The sequence below is a fragment of the Sander lucioperca genome, chromosome 19 (genome assembly GCF_008315115.2).
Source record: "Sander lucioperca isolate FBNREF2018 chromosome 19, SLUC_FBN_1.2, whole genome shotgun sequence".
Taxonomy (NCBI): domain Eukaryota; kingdom Metazoa; phylum Chordata; class Actinopteri; order Perciformes; family Percidae; genus Sander; species Sander lucioperca.
The window spans coordinates 13,735,866-13,748,894 of record NC_050191.1 but is presented as its reverse complement, the minus strand read 5'-3'; the positions used below and the strand labels follow the sequence as shown (position 1 = coordinate 13,748,894).

At 43.3% G+C, this 13,029-nt stretch overlaps 1 protein-coding gene across 3 annotated transcripts in view; it reads right to left on the bottom strand.

Annotated features, from left to right (window-relative positions):
- The window catches only part of tulp4a (TUB like protein 4a), a 36,338-nt gene that overhangs the window by 5,198 nt on the left and 18,111 nt on the right, over positions 1–13,029 (bottom strand). For 2 of the 3 annotated variants that reach the window (XM_031322145.2, XM_031322146.2), the window contains exons 4-13: positions 11,967–12,128; positions 11,267–11,447; positions 8,391–8,498; positions 8,048–8,214; positions 7,275–7,499; positions 6,766–7,000; positions 5,265–5,409; positions 4,498–4,669; positions 4,066–4,159; positions 507–3,940 (exon numbers count right to left, since the gene is read on the bottom strand). In XM_031322145.2, coding sequence (XP_031178005.1) covers positions 507–3,940; positions 4,066–4,159; positions 4,498–4,669; positions 5,265–5,409; positions 6,766–7,000; positions 7,275–7,499; positions 8,048–8,214; positions 8,391–8,498; positions 11,267–11,447; positions 11,967–12,128 — 4,923 coding nt within the window. The remainder of the gene's footprint in view (positions 1–506; positions 3,941–4,065; positions 4,160–4,497; positions 4,670–5,264; positions 5,410–6,765; positions 7,001–7,274; positions 7,500–8,047; positions 8,215–8,390; positions 8,499–11,266; positions 11,448–11,966; positions 12,129–13,029) is intronic. The other variant, XM_031322147.2, reaches the window with a different exon arrangement.

The window sequence follows — 13,029 nt, the reverse complement described above, 5'->3', positions numbered from 1 at the left end:
TTTTAGTTTGAATACACAGTTGCAGATTAAATATATAACCTTTTACCTTGTCAAAACAAAATAGTGCTTGTGTGTTTTGAGTGTCATGACTCCTCTCTCTCTCTCTCGCTCATCACTCAATCTTTCCCACACTGGGTGTGAGATACTTAAAAGAAAAATCTACCCCCTTTCCGTGGAAGTTTAATAACCTTAAAGATGATTGTTATTTCAGCGTTAACAAAAAAAATACAGAAAAGAATGAGAAAAGTGAAGAAAGGAAGGAACAGCTTGTATGATGCAGAGGCATGAAGGGGAAGGGGGGCGAAAAAGATAGACTGAACTAGAGAGGTTTACATTTGGGCCACCAAAAATGTACTTTGGCCTCCAAATTTAGGGGCTTGGTGACCCATGCTAAAAATTATTAGCATCTATCCCTGAAGGTAAAAACACTTACATACTTGTAATGATCTTTTCAGTATACAGATAACATGCAGTGAGTGATATTTCTTGAACAAGAGCTCTCTTACCTGTCTGCCCTCCAATTCAATTTGAAAGTTCTTGGCAGACTCCTGTGTGACACGCCCACCAAAGTCCAGCTGGTAGACCTGCGTAGCTTCATTCCACAGTGGTTGCTTGTTGGCCATGACATACACAAACCCCTGGCTGCCCAGCCCTCGGTCCTCCTTTTCATTGGCTTTTCGACACTTGATCTCATCCAGTTCACTGGCAGCTCTTAAGTTCCTCTTACTCTTCCAGCCCTTCTTACCACTCTGGCACTGATTGAGCAGCTCATCCCCACTGATGAACAGCTCTGGCTCACTTTCTGAACTATCTTGGAACTCACTATTGGCAGTGGCCTTACTCAGCTTCTTGGCCTTCAACTGCTGCTCTTTCTGTCCCTTCAGCTTCTTCTTATCCCTTCCTCCAAGCCGCGGACTGGAGATGAGTGAGTTAAAGTCACCCAAAGCCCTGCCCTCCTTTTTCGACTTGCTCACTTCAGCCAACGGTGGTACGTTAGCCTCCTCGGCGCGCCCATCCACCCGCTTGCGGTTCTTCTTGCTGAACTTCTCAGACCGCTGTGGGACAGGGCTCTCAGTCAAGGAGAGAACCTCCTGAAAACTTTCCCCAGACTCTGCCATGGTCTCTTGTAATCCTCCATGGCTCTGCAGATCTGCTGGTGGTGGTGGAGGGGGTGGTGGAGGAGGAGGAGGAGAGAGAACATTTTTGTCTACTGCAATGTGGGAGGCTTTGGGTGGTAGTGGCACTGCAGGACTAGGCATAGGCGGGCAAGAATTATAGGTACCCCAAGGAGTGTGAAGGGCAATGGGGGGAATGGGGAGCCCGGCACAAGCACTTCCTCCTGGATACATGGGTGGGAGAGGGCAGCAGGCTAGGTTTGCAGGGTAACCAGGCGGTAAGACAAGGGTTGCATCCTGCTGTGAGAAGGGTACTGGTGCCACCATCTCCTTTGGGGAGGAGCAGGGGCGTGGTGACCCTGGGATGGGCTGAAGCTGGGCTCCAGAATAGGCAGTTGTTGGAGGGTACTGGAGAGAGATTTGGTAGCCTGCAGCTGCTGCAGCAGCTTGAAATGATGCAGCACTGGGGCTGGTGGGGGACTTTGGAGAAAGGACAAAAGGGAGCCTGGATACATCCAAGTGCTGAGCTGGGCTAAGAATAAGTGGGGGTGGTTTATGGGGTCCAGGGGGGCCAGTGGGATTAAGCGTTGCTGTCTGTTCCTGAGGAACCCACACCTCCTCTGTGGCAGCTGGGTCCCACTGATAGGGAGGTGGACGTTTGACAACCAGCCCTGATGCATCATTTCCTCCTAGCGCCAGATGCCTCAGTGACTGGTTCAGTGTTTCATCCTCAGTAAATGCTGAATTAACATAATCAGCCCTGTCTCGGTTACTTCCTCCTCCTGCTGATGCAGTCCCAGATCCTTCAAGAGAGCTCAGCAGGCTGTAAGAGGACTGGGAGGCCAGAGGAGTAGTGCTGTTGGAGTGAACAATAACTGTGCTGTGTGGTGCCCCATTCCCTGCAGGGAAATCCTGTCTGATAATAGTTCCTCCTGCTATTCCATTAGTGCTTCCTGGAGCAGTGCTTCCAACACTGGATCCACTGCTACACTGACTGCAGGTATATAAGGCTGTTGGCACCCTTTGCTGGAACGAGGCTGCTAGTGCACCGCTATTTTTAGCCTTAGGAGGCAGTGGTCTGGGCGGCTCCAGCATCTGGGAAACTTTGAGAGCGGCCTCTCGGCTGTTCCTCCTGAGAGTGGCATGGATCAAACTGCTGTCAAGCCTCTGTCCAGGGTTCCTGCCAACAGCACTGTTCTGATTGGCTGAGTCAGGGTATGGGGGCGGGTCTCCGCTGGGTATGGAATAGCGAGGTGCAGTGAGTCTGTTGAGTGTGGCAGAGGTGTAGGGCAACTGGATCTTCTTGTCAGCTGAGGAGGAGGATGATGTGGAGGTGACCCTGAGAGTGGCAGAGCTGCCAGGTCCCTGGAGTGTGTGGACATTCTGGTTGCAGACAAGGCGCGTTCGAGGACGACATACTTCCTCCACATTCCCACTGCTGTCAAATGTTGTTATCCTCTCATATCCCAGTGGTGTGGAGTACTGCGCTTGTTGCTGACCTGAAGGATAAAGTGAGAACTCTCCCTTCTTCAGACAAAGGTCGCTAGGGGGAGGAGTCCCACTGATGCCCCCTCCTGTTCCAGATGCCGCATTGGAGGCTTGTGCGGAGGCAGCAGCAGCTGCAGCAGCCACAGCGGCAGCCACTGTGCCAGGGTAGGGGGGCGGGGGGTTCATCTTGCTGAGCTCTAGAGGGGCACTAAACACCACTGTATCACCCTCAGCCAGCTGTGGGGTTGACCGAGTGGTTTTGATTTTCAGTAGGTGCTCGTGTTCACCCCCCATTGCTCTCTCAACCACTAAATCAGCAGGTGAATGAGGGATCTGTATCTGTAGTGCCCCCGGCTGGAGCTGGTGCACAGCTGCACCTGAAGGCTGTCCTGATGACATAGAGGGAACAGGGATTTGAATTTGGAGCTGAAGTTGATGGTGTTGCTGCTGTTGTTGCATCGGATGCGGCTGCTGTGTTTGCTGTTGATGATGCATTTGTTGCTGCAGTTGCTGCTGAATTTGTTGATGCTGCTGTTGTAGTTGTTGCTGTTGTTGTATGTGCTGCTGGAGCTGTTGTTGATGCTGTTGCTGCATGTGTTGAAGCTGCTGCTGAATGTGCTGTTGCTGAAGCTGCTGCTGCTGTTGTAAGTGTTGGTGCTGGAGCATCTGCTGCTGCTGCTGTTGGAGTTGGTGCTGCTGTTGGAGTTGGAGTTGCTGTTGCTGCTGAAGCTGTTGGTGGTGTTGTATTTGTTGTTGTTGGTGCTGTTGCTGTTGAATTTGTTGGTGGTGGTGTTGCAGTTGTTGTTGTTGGTGTTGCTGCTGTTGATGGTGGCTTGGTGGTTGTTGTTGCTGTTGTGAAGGATGATGAGAAGGTGGAGGTCCCACCATTAGGCGACTCATTTCTAGTCCCCCAAAGATGACCTGACCAGGACTGGAGTACCTGGTGGGAACTGTGTACTGGGCTGTCAGCATGGTGTCCTGGCTTTGGTCTGACCCACCAGCAGTGGCCCCAGCAGTGGTTGCTGTGGGATTTGTTAGGACATCCAGCTGAACATTTTGATTGGCTAGGAGTGACTGGACCAGACCAATGCTTTGGGCGGGGGACATAGCCTGGGCGGGACTATGGATGGGGGCGATAGGGATGTTGACAGTGCAGGGTGGGTTGTCATCGGTGCCACCAGCAGGACCTGTGACAGGCAGGTCATCTTCATCCTCACTGAAGACGTTGGGGCTGAAGACGGGCAGATTGATGTAGTCCATGGAGATTTTACGCACCTCTGGCAAGTAGATGGTCATCTGCCTGGGCTGCAGATGGAGGAGGCTTGTCTTATAGATGACTGAGGGCAGAGGGACAGAGTAAGAATGAGAAAAATAAAAAAAGAGAAATGTGACTAATTAAAATTACTTTATTGATTCATTCATTCACTGCTAAATGCTACTAGCAAAGTTGTTTATTTGTTACCTGCACCAAGATTAGTTGGCAAGAATGTGGCGAGCCCCACAATCTTGAACTTCGTTCCCCAAATATTGGATGTGACCTGAGCTAGGTAATTTTGCTGCAAGGCAGGAACAAAGAGAATCATATTTTCTATGAGAACAGAAAAAAATCTACAGAATAAATACATTTCTAAAAGTGAAATGTGTGAGCTTATCATCAAACAAAACACTACCCCCACCCCTGGAAACACAAGCAACCTGACCAATCCATAGGTGACAGCAGTGTAGCAGCAAGGACATGGATCCCTCACAGGCTTCCCAACCAACATTGCTAAGTGTGTATAATGTACTTATTATTCCTATTCTTATTCTTATTATTTGTATTATTATTATTATTATTAAGCACAACAAATCCAGAGGAAAATAACAAATTCAGCTCAAATAATTTGACTGTTACCTGAGTGATGTCATCTAGAGGAAATTCCCTCCGTGTTAGACTGGGTGACCCAATTGAGGGTTTCCGTATTGGTAACCGTGGTGACCTGGAAATCTCTTGTGTAGCGCGGGAAAGTTTGGGCGATTTTCTGGGATCAATGTTGATCCTGTTGGTAAAGGGACAAACTAAGTCTCTACAGAGAAGGTAGCAAATAAAAAAAGGTTTAGGCATGAAGTTAACCATGAAAAAAAACAAGTGTAGAACATTTCATTAGACGTTTATGTAAAGTGTAGGAAGGAAGGTTAAGATTTACAAACCAACTTATAAAAGTGTATTTGGCACACATATTACTCAAAACTATTAATACACATGTATTGAAAGGTTAATTGTTATGTTTTCATGCTGTTGGAAGATGGAGTGACAGCAATCTAAGACATCTGAATGCATCCTTTGGTTCTCTGCTGTCTAACTATCGCTCAATAACTGGGTATCATGTGAGAAAATGTTTTTGTTTTTTTAAATCGAAATTGGTACAATAGCTTGTTGCTTCTGAATGACGTAATATAAACCAAACCACTTTGATGTGATTTATGTAACATTGTGTGGAGAGAACTAAACAACCTGTTGTCCATTTTACATGAACCATTGGCTGCTGAAGGGTCGAAGAACCATATTAAAATTATAAAAAACAGGAAATATGGTAAAGTTTAAAAAAAAAAAAAAAAAAAAAAAAAAGTTATATTTAAATCTGGCATGCTACAGTACACACAGGTCAGGTGTCTGGTTACCTGGGCAGTTTGGGGGATTTGCTACCCCTGGATATCTTTGGAGATTTCTTGCCAACCCAGTCATCACTCAGCTCAATGTCACTGGAGTCTGAGCAGTTACAGCTGTCAATCATGGTAGATATCAGACTGTTGCCGTATATCTCATCTGCGGAGAGAAAACAAGATAGGACACAGAAAGAATGTTGTCAATTTTGAGTAAATATATTGTAAATGTGTAGATCTCAACTTGCTGCAGCCATTAAGGGTATCACTGTAAATTGGCTTAAGTCCACTGTACCAACATTTCAGTGGTGAAACGAGCGGGTGTGGGAGCTTTACAGAATGGAAGAAATAACTCACAACCTGAGGCTCCAGAGGGACACATTTTTGAAGAGATGGACCCCTGTCTTGCTTAAAATGTTTTGAAGAGGAGAGCGATTGGCAATTATTACAATAAAGTTGGCATTGCAGGAAATCTACTTTTAACAACCTGGAGGCAGGCGGCACCTTCATATATTTTTTTTTATATATAAACATGTTGGCAGAATCAATGTTCCATTATTTCTTTAAATAAACATTTAGACCCATTCAGTCCAAATCACTGTTTCAGTAGTTTCAGATATTTTTCCTCATTCATATGGAGTCTGTGAACCACTGCTGCTCCAGTTTAGGTCAAGCTAATTTATTTGATGGACATTAAAGTGTGAATGGGCTGGAACCATTTCATGGCTGGCTTCATTTATCACTATGTAGGGAGGGTGTAGGTTGATTTATGAGAAACCCAGGGGCCATCAGAGCCCCCATTAAGCAGCTTTTAATTAACATGGGTCCAGTCTGCCCTATGTGACTAAAACATACTCACTCTGAGTGCCAACTCAAGAAACTCAAATAACTGGAAAAGTACTGGAGCAGGCAAATATATCTGGGAGGAATACATTTAGCAATTCTGTTTGAATTTCTACAAACTGTAAAACATGTATGTTATGATTAAAACACATACTTATTATGTGCCACTTAACAGTCCATTCTGTGTATCTTGTTTCTGTTTTTTTATAGCCTTATGTTGAAAGCTATTTGATGTCTTTTCTTCTTTTTCAAAAAACCAAAACTACTGATTACAAAAAAACACACTTATAATTGGTATTATCAAAAACAAAAGGAAATATGGTTCATGAACAGCCATTAGAATCCAGGTCAGTTTCACAGGCAGTAACAGCTTACTGAACAAGGACATGGAAGTAACAAATTATATATATATATATATACATACATACACACACACTTTACTGTTGTGAACTGAAGTGAACTATTTAAATGGAAAGAAAAAAATCTTACACTGGATGTACTGTCCATCATTCGCGCATACTCTTCTTATACTTATGCCTACTGTATATAAAAATGTTTTTATGTTAAACACCTGACTTAAATGTTTCAGGTCTTACTGTTTCGATCATACACTATAAATCAGGAAACATGTTAATTGTTTTGTTAGGTTGCCAATATAAAGGAAGTTCCGTTTCACCTGTTTTCCCATCTGTCTTGGGGTCCATAATGACAAACTCTGGACGCAGTTTACTTATCCGTCGGCCTTTGAGGATAGGCACCAGACCTCCTAGGTATTCCAGGTACAGAGTGTAGCAGGGCCCCCCCACCTCAGGGTTATCCTCTGTACGCTTCATGGTACAGTGCAGACGCTCGTTTCCAGCTGTTGGATAGCTTACAAAATCACGCATGTTGTTGGGATCAGGGATGGGGGGCTGAAAGAGAAAACATGGGGTTGTAGTGTTGTTTTAAAAACTCCTACCAAAACGTCCTAAAACAATTTTACCTACCAAAACAATTTTATTTAAAGTGTAATGCCATTAAAGTTTGGTATGCTCAGCTACACTTTGCATGGGGTTATTTGTAGAGGAGGCTCATCTCAGTCAAATTATGACTTGCTGTCTCAGAAGGTGACATCTTCGACAGCAATGCTATGCATCAAGTAAATTTCCAGGAAGCTCTTCACATTTATTTTTATGGCTGTGTTACCTTGATGGTGGGAATGAAAGCAGTAGTGACGTAAGAACAGAGTCGGGAAGGCATGGTGAGCTTGGCAACATCTTTTTCCTCCTTCACTGCTGTGGCAATGCCCTGCTGGCAGAGTAGCTGCAGGTTGGCAATGCGGTGCTCCACTCGCACTACGTAAAGCACCGGGCCACAGGCCAAGAACAGACGAGAGTCCCGGTGACCCCAACACAGCGTAGTGATGGGGCGCTGCAGGGTGATGGAGGAGATACATTTGAGAGAGGGTAAGCTTGTTTTGTCACATTAAGTACATACTGCACTACATCCTTTTAAAATGTTAATGTCCAGACTCCTGCATGAAAGATGGGTGATTGTGAAGGTTGTCTGAGATAAAAGTCTTTCTTGAACATAGCATCCTTGTTAAAGTATATTTCTTGGAGACAGTTCTGAAAACGGCAGTTTCTGTAATAGAAGGAAGCATCTATAAGTTTAAATACACTTACAGATGCTAGACGGCAGTGTTGTTTACAGCAGTAAAGTTTCTAACTTTAAACAACATTTTATATTAGTAACTACACTTTGTACTTGATGTTAGTTTATTACTTTACTACTTACTTTACAAAAAGCCTAATTTAAGTATTTTTCCCGGGATTTTCTCCAGCTAGTAACATCTTAGTCCTTCAAATACATATTTAGGTAGAGTCAAATCATGGGGAAGGAAATAAAATACATAAAATTCTGAGGACTGTGACTCAGACTACTCATTAGCCAGGTTTGGCCCTGTTAAAGTTGATCACCTGTGCTGGTGTGTCCAGTGTGTAGATGTGTTCACCCCGAACGTTGTAGAACTTAACAAGGGCGCTCCTGGTGGGGGGAGGACAGGAGGGGTCGGAGGAGAGGAGGGTCCTCTCCATCCCTGCCACTGCAAGGAGGTCCCCCTGCGAGCACCACAGGACCACCACATCTACAGCACAAGTCACAGGAGAAAAAGTAACCATAATGTTATGCACATTAACATTTACAGCCAATTTTGATAAAAAGATAGGAGAAACAAAAATATTTGAGACATAAATTGAGAATATTAGTGAGAGAAGCAATGAAACAAAGTAACAGATGAAGTTGCTGGAACAATCCGCACACCTTTCAGACCGGTGTGGATGAGAGTGGGAGAGAGGTCATCGTAGTTGTTCATCAGGCTGATGTCTCCAGAGGTGAAGCTGACTGTCAGCAGTGGTTTCTGGCTGTGCACTGGAAAGAGACAAACAACAACACAAACATCTTAAACAGGCACTGTGAGAGCAACACAATGAGGTGTGAGACACACAGTATCAACTGCAAATAAACAAAACTATAACTTGCATGTTTTTAAATTTAAGTATAATGGATGTCATTCAACATCTATCAAGGGAGGACTAGTGCTAAAATTACACACACAAAATACATTACACTAAATAAAATGCAATAATTAATTCTACATCAATGTTATCGGGTGGTTTAACTTCATACGGCAAAACATAAAGAGTAAGTAACATTACTTATTACAGTCACGATCTAGCCTGACATGAAATAAGGGAAGGGCTGAATAGATAAGTCAATGAATTGATTAGTCAAATGACAGAAAATCATTCAGCAACCATTTTAATGATTGACTCTTTTTTAAAGCAAAGTTGCCAAACATGGCCCAGTTCCAGCTTCTCAATTGTGAGAAATGTTCTCCTTTTTTTTGTTTTGGAGTGTTAGTTGGACAAAACAATGATGAGCATTTTTCTGACATTTTACAGAGGATGAGATGATTAATATGCATCTTTAAAGTGGGACGTAAAAATACTGCGTGTGTGTTCATTTGTGAGGCTGTCTGTGTTTAGTGTAGAGGTAGCTGGGGGTTGTTATGAGACGCAAGGAAAGTTCTACATCCTTGACAGCTGTATTTCATTTTCAGTAAGTTTCCATTGTGTCCTATTCATGAGAATACACAATTTCTCAAACATACGCCCAGCACATCTCAGTGCTGCATTTATAGCTGCAAACAAGTGGCATTCTCATTCATACCGCTATAAATAAAACACCTTAAAAAAAAACACCCATAGGTTTTCCATTAAAACATCCTCGAGTCTGTCCTCTAACATAGTCCCGCAGTGACCCAAATACCAACACAAATGAAATATACACCACTGCTTTTGACTTTCGGCCCAATATACTGTAGATACTACTACTAGGGATGTACTTCTGATGTCTGGTTAGTAATCAGTTTACAATGGGTTTTGCATTAAATGAGATATATGATGCTGTAAATGTAGTGTTTTGTGTTGTGAAGTGCAGTGCAGTGATAATGGGTCATCATCATATATCATGATAGAGAGATCTGGCAGGCGGAGGAAGAGGCGGTCTGGTGTCTCAGTAGGGTTGTCGACTTGTGAGATAATTTCTATTGGGGCCAATCAATTACTATTGACTGGTTTAATTAGTGAGTTAGAGCATAATCAGTGTTCCAGCTAAGGCAAGCACTTTTCAGCTTTACCACTTGGCCCACAGTGAAAGGGGGGGGGGGGGGCCCAGTAGGAGGAGGACAGACCCTTACCAGTACAGCCTTAGCAACAGGGACTAATTAAGCTCAGGAGAAAAAGAAAGCAAAAATGAGGCTGTTACATGGACTGGTGTACACAGTGAGATTAGCCAAAAGGTGGAGAAAGCTAAACACATGCAACTCTTCTCGTGTGACAGCTTATGTCAAAGTGTACAGGATACATTACACATTGGCCATCTAGGTATTTGCATTGGACAGTAAACTGACGCACTCTCAGGCTCACTGGTGACTGTTCTTAATTACTACCATTGTATATATCTGCAGGCTGTCAGCACATGAAAATAATTTAGTTGGAGGAGAATTCTCTCTCTCTCTCTCTCAAAGAGATGATTATTTTGTGTCAATCAAGACGATGCACTTGCTTTCCCAGGTTTTCTTCTAATCTAATTGTCCACTTGAGTATACTGTAAGTGTGTTGCACATGAAGAATCTAGTGATGCACACCCTTACACTGTGACATCTGCTGCTGTTATGACAACAGCTACTGCAGCATTAAGAGCAAACAGGAGGTCCAGTGGCAACGTCAGGAGAGCTGTTTCACTATGCCCCTCCTCCACCTCCTGCCCTCCATCTTTCACTGCAGCCCCCCCCCACCCACCTTCCATTTGGTCACACTCTTTTGTTTTATTGCGCCTCTTCCTCCCCATCTTCACAACTGGCAGAGAAGTGGAAAATAGTTGAATAGTCACCTTTTCACTTCTGAAGCTTCATTAAATGGCTCGAATCCCCTGTGAGATCAGCATCACAAATGACTTATCCTTCCAACTATAAGCTTCAATTATGGTAATACATTTTGCACTTCAGCCCACAAGTATACTCCAAACAAAATAAAACGTATTTTCACAGGCAAAATGGCATGAAAAGAAAAGCAACACAACCACACGGTTTTGATCGCCACAGCTTTTCATGATTATTTTTTTCTTTTACATCTCATTCATAGATAATATGATTTTCGTATTAATCTAATGACTAGACAGAGAACCCAGGCACAGTTTATGTCCACCTGTACCCGATTCTAAAATATTCATCAGAAAACCAGGGGGACTGAGCTACTAATGACAATATAGTGCAGACCGACCAGCGATAACTTGTGTCACCACCTGGTGTCCCCAGGTGGAAATCTTTCCCCTTGGACTAAGAGCATGCGAAAGAATTGATGGAGCAGTAAAGGGTAGAGTTAAAAGGTGGGAGGAGTTTGAAGCTAAGAGATGGTTCCACATCTGCTTTCCTCTACACATAGGTGTCTACGCAAGAAACAGCTGGACTACTCTACCCCTGCACTACACTCCCTATAGGCACAACTGCTTACTAGATAAACCTGTATTACTCTCCAATTCTACATCAGATTATACTCTTACATCATGTCTACGATGGACATGTTTTCATGTCATGAATTTTTCCGTTTATTCAAATCAAACCCTGAGCAGCTCACCTTGCAGTGGGGAGTAGTCGTCAGAGTCTGTGTCGCTCTCACTGCTGTCCTCCACCAGGAAACTGGGGTAGTTCCAGGACATGCTGACGATGCCATCGGACTCATGCAGCAGAATGTGGGCCAGCATGCGCCCATGGCAGTCCATCACTATCACCTGTCCATCTGCAGTACCAAATAACACCTAGAGAGAAATAGTGAATAGTTATTAGGGAGACAAAAAAGAAAAAAAAAAAAAATCAGACATTTAACTTGGACACAAAGACAAAGAAAAAAGATGGAAAGGGAGGCACACTTAAAAATAGACAAGGAGGTGACAGATAGACAGAAAAGAAAGCCAAGAGAAATGCATATCACGAACAAAACAACTTAGAAATAGACATAAATGGGATGAAGGCGATGAACAAAGACAGAGGCACATATACAGACTGAAAGTTTGATGATGTCCAACCTGAGCTGACAATTTAACAGCATGAAGGCAAAAAAAACTGCCTAACAAACCACATCACATTCAAGACGGAGGACGGTTGCTGTCACTCACAGATAACCTCCCTCAGGGCTTGTCTCTGCGATCTGAATGACAAGCCCACATACTAAAAGTGGCAAATGACAACCTAAAACTACGTCTATTCAATGACTGGCACAGTGGTACTGTAGGTGGAAGCGTCGTACCCGCCACAATTCTGTGGGATGTGTGCGTTACCTGCTGGTCATCGGGGGTCCAGATACCACAGGTAATCTGGCTTTCCAGGTTGATCTCAGAGGACCAGTGTCTCTGCCCGCTGACTGATCCCACCAGTACAAAGCCATCACGGTAGGAAATAAGAGCCTGGGTGCCATCATGGGACCAGGTGAAGTCACTCACCTACAGGGCACCAGGCACATTAGTTAAGGATGAAATGATGAGAATAAGATGCTAGCTTGATTATATAAAAAAAAAAAAAAAAAACAGCTAGTAGTTATCCAACAAATCCAACTTTTTATACACCTTAACTGTTGTGTACACCATCAGCTGCTCTGATGTCATTTTAACTGTTATTTTCTAATGAAGAACTGAAAGAATTACTGGATTTACTAATATGTTGATCAGCAGAAAAGGAATTGGCCATTATTTTGATAATCAATTCATTTTATAAGCTGTTTTTCATTCAACATTCTCTAATTTCAATAGTGAAATTATTACTAATTGGCTGCCTTTCTTTGTCTTATGATAGTAAATTGACTATCTTTGGACTGTTGGTCAGATAAAACAAGGAATTTGAGGATGCCTTCCTGTGCTGTGGAGAATTATAATGGGCATTTTTTCTAGAAAGTAAACAATGTAAAATGCTGGACTCTAATGATGGCAAGATAAGAATTTCAAAACACTTTGAGATTTGGATTTCTTTATTTAAAAAAGGGACAACGCACATTAATCAACATGAGCATAAAGTCCAAAAATGTAAATGTGCCAGATTTAGCCAAAGCAGGCTAATTTTCATCTGCAGTCCCTAGCAGGTTGATGATAAGAGGAGCACGGCCTCTAGGAGCCACTAGTGAGGCATTTTCATGTGTCACTAGTCTTTCTCAGTATGACCAGCACTGTCAGAATACAACAGAATATGGTTTTAAAAAATAAATAAATAAAAAAGCCCTCCTGCAGACTGTTAATACCAAAAGGGTATAATATATTATCAGTATAAATGAATACACTTGTATGAAATAAAACCTTAACCTCCGGGGGGAAAGAGCAGAGGCGCAATTAAAAACTGTATAGGCCACGTATT